Below are 6,206 nucleotides of genomic sequence, written 5' to 3'. Positions count from 1 at the left end.
ATAACAATTACTAAATGATATTCTCTCCTCCACCCCCTCTTTTTTTTTAATTATTATTTTAGTTGCTGATTTGTCACAATTTCATCTCAGTTGCCAAAAATATTATATTTGATGATTTTATTTTATTTTATCATTCAAGTAGCTTGTTGCTTATAGTTTTGGAACTCTTCATGGGTGCTATCTTAGTAGGTGAAGAATGATAATTGATGTAGGTACTTATGATGTAGTCATTGCATCATTCTAATTTAGTTACAAAATATTATGCATGATTCATTTAATATTTTTCATTAAATAAAATATGAACTTCACTTAAACAAGCTTAAGTTAATATGATATCAGACTTCATATAAACAAGCTCATTGGCTCTTTTGCATGATAATATATTACAAATCAGAAAACATTATTCAAATTAGGGTATGAGTAGACACAATACTATTTAAGATTTGATTCAGTTAGTGAAACAAAATACTAAATCCTCAAAATGATAACTATGGTTTGGATTAAAGATACAAGATAGAATTATAGAAATCTTCCAGAATACATATTTCAGAGTTTAAATTTTCATGTTCGTCTCTCCTCTTTTTTTTTTCTAGGTAAAAAAACTATTGCACTCATAGGCCTGCCTTTTTTAATCCTAGTTTTTATGCTCTTTTTCACTGGACCAATTATTTGCACTTACACGGTAGATGACAGGATATGGAAACTATAATACGACTTTCTTAGAAGCATATCTAAAACAAAATGTCTTCAATGTCAAGATATTATTTTAACAAACTAGCCCTTCGGATAAATCCAGGTGGATGGATACTTGGATCATAATACAATCTCAGTTAAAAACCCCATTTAAGAATGCTTTCTTAAGATTGAGTTGTTTAAGAGGCCAGCCTTTGAAAAGTGTAGTTGATAAAATAATTATAGTGGTAGAGGAAAGAATTATTGGACTACAAATTCGGAGACACCCATTTGCCACCAATCTATATTTGTATTTCTTTATGGAGTTTAGGTGCACGATTCACTACAGAGAGCCACTTGCAAGTTGGAACCTATAAAAATGGGATTCGGGTAAGTTAAGACCAATGCATGGTCTTATTTCTCATAAAAAAAACTCGTGGTCTTCTTTCATTGCTTGAAGCTTGTGATAAGAATTTAAGACTTGAGAGAGAGTTTATGGTGGATTTTGAATAAGATCAGAATTTTTTGTTGATGCCAGTGATAAGAATTATGAGCAAGATCTTATTGTCCTTATTATCTTTTTGATTGATAATTGGTCTCTGTGTGCTTTCCTTTTTCTTCTGCTTCTTATTTATAGTATTAATAATAAATACTTTGTACAGACACGCTATGAAATACTTTGGTCATTGAACTGGATGTTGCATCACGGGAGAAATTCAAGCTCATAGAACATGGCCTTGAACGACTATGGGATAGTAAGAAATACATTATATATGCAATGGTAATATAATAGGATTGTATGTCACACTCTAATGTATTAATTGTTCCTTTATGTTTGGATATGATGCTGGACTCTCAGGGTTATCTCGACCAAAGATCCAAGAGGCATTCGAAGAACCAGGAGAGGTGGTTCCAGATTTGATAGAGAAAGAGGATGTTGTCTCCTCTGATGGGTCTGATGAGGCCACTTCTGCAGGACAAAATTGCTCCATGTTGTCATATAACCTCAACAAAACGCCAGATGAGAATGATATCCTTACAGTAGAATGTCTCCTGGAAAGAAGAATGCATTGCACTTGGCTAATTGGGCAACATGGTACTTGAATCCGTGAGGACAATGCTTTAGGTTATTTGAAGATTTTCAATTAAGGTTATTTAGAAAAGTCGAACCTTGTTCGTTGGTTTTGTCGTGACTTTATAACTTCTCAGATTGTTATATTGAGATTGTTCTTGTTGGACAGTATTATCATGTTAGAGAACTTGGGAAATTCGATATTTAGTCAAGATTGGTACAGTTATTATTTTTTAGAGTCGATTAATTAATGAATTGGATTTACCACTATTCTATGCCATAATGAAGGCCATCGAGTCTACTTTTATACATATTTCATTCGCTGGTGTTTAAAGTTTTTAATCTACGGCTAGTCTTGTGTTTAATCCTTATCATGAGAATATGGAGGTTGAGAAGAGTAAGTGTTGTTAACTTGAGCTTAGTGAGCATTCTACGTCTTCCTAATAGCGTAGTTGCATTTTGCCCGATATTAATCAAGTGCTTCTAACTCGGAAGATTATCATAATAGATGGAAATGGAACTAATTTTTCCCACTCTAAAACTGATATAATTGAAGGAAGTGGTCGTGATGATGATATGAGCTGCACATCCAGAAGACGCCAGTTTAAAAAAAGTGCTAATATTATTATTATTATTATTATTATTATTATTATTATTATTATTATTATTATTATTATTATTATTATTATTATTATTATTATTATTATTATTATTATTATATCGACCCAACAATTTTGCGTCATCGCTAACATAGTCCATTTTTCAATTGCATTTTGTTACTAATGCTTTATTTTATCTTATTAATAAATTTGCTTTAAAAGTCAGAAGTTAGGGATTTGGGTTTTAGGCAAATTCAAAGACCCACCAAATTAATTGAACTCCTTTGATTGAAATTTTCATACCCCAGCCTCTGCGGCAGTCATATCATCTGCTCCCCAATCCTTATACACCCAGCCCTAACTCAAAAACATTTAATGAAGGCACCCCCAGCCCATAGAAGCTCTGAGATCTCGCGCTCCAATGAGAAATCATTCTAACTCGCGTCGGATCCTAAGTTTCGAGAAGCTGTCGGTCGCTCAAGTCTCTCCGCCCGTGTGGATATCTTCCGGTCGAGTTACTGTTGGCCCAACGTCTCTGCTACGGTAACCCTCCCTCTTTCTAACAATAAAATGTGTGATGTTAAAATTGTTGATTTCAGTGGGTACTCTTAATATGATTGAAATTTGTTTTGTTCCTTTCACCGTAAGCCTATTTTCTTCTAGGTAAGAGGTGAACACAATAGAATGTTAATATGAAGGTGTATAGTCCTCGTAATACAATAAGGACTTATGAATTTTAATGAATTAAGAGAATTTATTTTGATTCAGTTTGTTGCTGACTTGAGGCTACACTATTATAACCTGCTCTGTAGTTCCCTGATTTAAAATTCATAGCTTGATGTCCGCTTTATGTATTTGCTAATTTGGGTTGTCTAATTTGTACCACTGAAATGCAAACATCACTTGAAAAGGATTAATTTGATGTAGAAGTAGAAATGTTATAAAGAGGTATATCCAATGTAAAGTTGGGAACGGAGGAGTGGGACTTAGGAGTTTGTGTATCGGAGGGGGATACAGGTTTTAGATTTGGTAGTTTAAAATGCACCAATCTTTTAGAAGTATACTTGACTTGGTATTAAAAATGCATTGACTAATTCAGGAACTTATGAGAGCTTCTAATTAGATGTTACCCCCGTTTGCAGTCACCAGCGTGGCCGTTTAGCATAGTTTTGTCTTATTTTCACCCAAAACTTAGTAAGATTCAATACATTCTTAGCTTGCTGATGTGCTGTCATGCTTAATTACATAATTCCATAGATTTACAATACAATTGTTTGTTTCTTTCCTACTTTATCTCATCCTTAATATTTATATGTAATCCTCAGAGCATCATAGTTTTCTTATTGTCTTACTGTTCAAATTTGATCATCATTCGATAATTATTATAAAATAACATCCTTTTTGGTATCATATACTCGTTGCAATGATTATAGCTCACACTTGAGGACATGCATGAAATAATTAATGCAAGGAGCTAATTAAATTGGGGGAGGGGATGAGTAATTTATAGGCTCTTCCTTGTTTAAACCTGTACCTGAAAAGGCACATATATATTAACCACTTGGATGTAATTTTGAATTGTGCTTGGTGTTCTTTATTAGTGTTGTCTACAATAGCGTTAATAGTTTGGTGATACCTACCTATACGCATTGCATTATATATATTTCAACTATTCCCTGTGTGATTGGTGCAACATGTTCATATAAATTATTTAGTCACTTAGCCTTAAATAAATATATTAACCTACACCATTTATTACCGTTAGACTGTTCATGGCATTAAAAGGAGAGATTGAATAAAATTATATTATTATTGCATATAGTGTATGTGATATTTGAAGCCCAAAGCTATATATGGAACACGGTATCAAATTTGGAGTTGCCGTTTGCATGTGCTACACTCTTGAATGTATGTGGATCTTTTCCCGTGAAATGGTTGGGAGTATCTTAGATTCCTGGGTAGAAATTATATCTCCACATGTATGTAATATTATATCCATATTTAGACTTGTGTTTTCTATATGAATTAGTCAATGAGTTATATTTCAATTTTGGTTGTAACAAATTTACCAAAATAGCATGAATGTGCTTTGACTCTTCTTGATTCTAATTTCTTTTTTGGTTAAAATAGGCGCCCTATACCTTTTAAGATGGCTAGAAAAGGTCGTTTCACAAGAAAACTGAAAATAGGACCAGGATGTCAGCAACCACAAACGGCTCCACCTCCGGTCCCGCCTCCGGCCTCGGCTTCCCACCGTGATGACTCTAAAGTTCTCCAGAAGAGTGGTGATAGTGTCCCTCCAACTTCACGTCCATTCCTTCCGCCGCGTAGTGTACCAAGGCCGGCTCCACAAATGAGCACAACTAACATTCAGAACTCGGAGTCAAGCCATGTAAACTCGGCAGATAATGCTAATGATGTAGATTCTGTTGATCAAGCAGCTGATGAGTCCTTTGTTAATTCTAGAGCTCAGAATCGCAAAGGACGCAAGACTACAGAGTTTTGGGAAGTCAGGATAATCGGTAATTTAGCTAATAAATTTGATGTGTTCAACATGATTTAGACTCTTGTTAAGTTTTATTATTCTCGCATGCTGTCCACTACGGATAAACATAAGGTATTATGTTTGGCTTATAGATTCCGATGGCACAATCAAGCCGGCAAGACTAAGCGTGAGGGAGGCCATGGAACAGCCTAACGGTAGAAAGATCGTCCTCAGGTTCAACAATGCAAAGCAAGCCATTGGAAACGAAGCTGGACTGTTGAGTGGCGTGCTTGGTCTGCTAGGATCTGACTTTGGAAAGTTTCCTATCTGTGAGGAATGCTGGCGTAAGATTACAACTAAGGACAAAGTTTATAACGAATGTGTGAAGGTAAAAGTTTATATCCCCTTTGAAATACATCTGCTTATTTTTATAATTTGTGACAAATTTTTGGTTATCTGTATAGCAAATTTTCCACATTGATGAAGATAGCGAAGGAACTATCAAGAAAAATATCTTGAAAAGTATGGGGAAGTCTTGGAAGGAGACAAGGCTGAGGTTGTATAATGCTTATTTCGAGCCAACGTGCACGACTGAACAAGATATTGAGAACCGTCCACCGGGAATCGATCGAGAGCATTGGAGATGGTTCCTTGACTATCGCGCCAAACCTGAAATGAAGGTAATCTAGTATATCATTGGTACACAACTTTTATGTAAATTATTGTTGCATTGAGTCTTTTTAAATCATCTTATAATTGCCTTTTGTCTCTACTGGACCAATAGGAGAAGTGCAAGAAAAATACGAAGAATCGATCAAAACAACAATATACCCACACTGGCGGTTCGAAAAGCTTTGCACGACAGATCGAAGAAGAGGTACTTTACTTTTTTTGTTCACTCTTTGGACTATTTCCGTGACTTGAGGTTGCTTTGATTGTGTGGAAAACGGTAATGGCATAAAATTTGTTGATACAGTCGGAACAACAAGGGAGAATAGTCGGAAGAGGGGAGCTATGGATCACAATGAACAAAAAAAAAAGGACGGCTCCTATATGAATGATGAAGCAAGAGCAATCGGTGTAAGTACCACTATTTATAATTGATCGATAAAGTTATGACCTCAAATAAGGTAATAGTCTACTTTTCTATGTTATTTTGTTTTTGTTCCTGTTTGATGAATGGTTTGATACTCTATGTTAAAATGGACCAAGAGACTTTTACAATTCATATTCCAGCTTACTTTAATTGTTATTGCTAATTTACCTGTTATGTTTCTAGACTTTTTGAACTTCGACGTAATTTGGAAACAGTTGGGATAGAATTTGAATGATTGATTTTCATTTATCCGTTACAACTAGTTATAGTGGTTGGCATCCT

General features: G+C 34.8%; 1 protein-coding gene across 1 annotated transcript; it reads left to right on the top strand.

Moving 5' to 3' along the window:
- The first annotated feature begins 2,764 nt into the window (after positions 1–2,764).
- On the top strand, positions 2,765–5,885 carry LOC148571031 (uncharacterized). Its single transcript, XM_088509821.1, has 6 exons — positions 2,765–2,886; positions 4,474–4,865; positions 4,981–5,216; positions 5,293–5,508; positions 5,613–5,705; positions 5,805–5,885. Exons 1-6 carry the CDS (start codon positions 2,765–2,767, stop codon positions 5,883–5,885), a joined length of 1,140 nt encoding a protein of 379 aa, XP_088365947.1.
- The last annotated feature ends 321 nt before the right edge of the window (positions 5,886–6,206 follow it).

Source organism: Arachis ipaensis, chromosome B3 (genome assembly GCF_059453495.1).
Source record: "Arachis ipaensis isolate K30076 ecotype BB chromosome B3, ASM5945349v1, whole genome shotgun sequence".
Taxonomy (NCBI): domain Eukaryota; kingdom Viridiplantae; phylum Streptophyta; class Magnoliopsida; order Fabales; family Fabaceae; genus Arachis; species Arachis ipaensis.
Note: the sequence above shows the minus strand (reverse complement) of the source record. Positions and strands in the feature narration are given on the sequence as shown.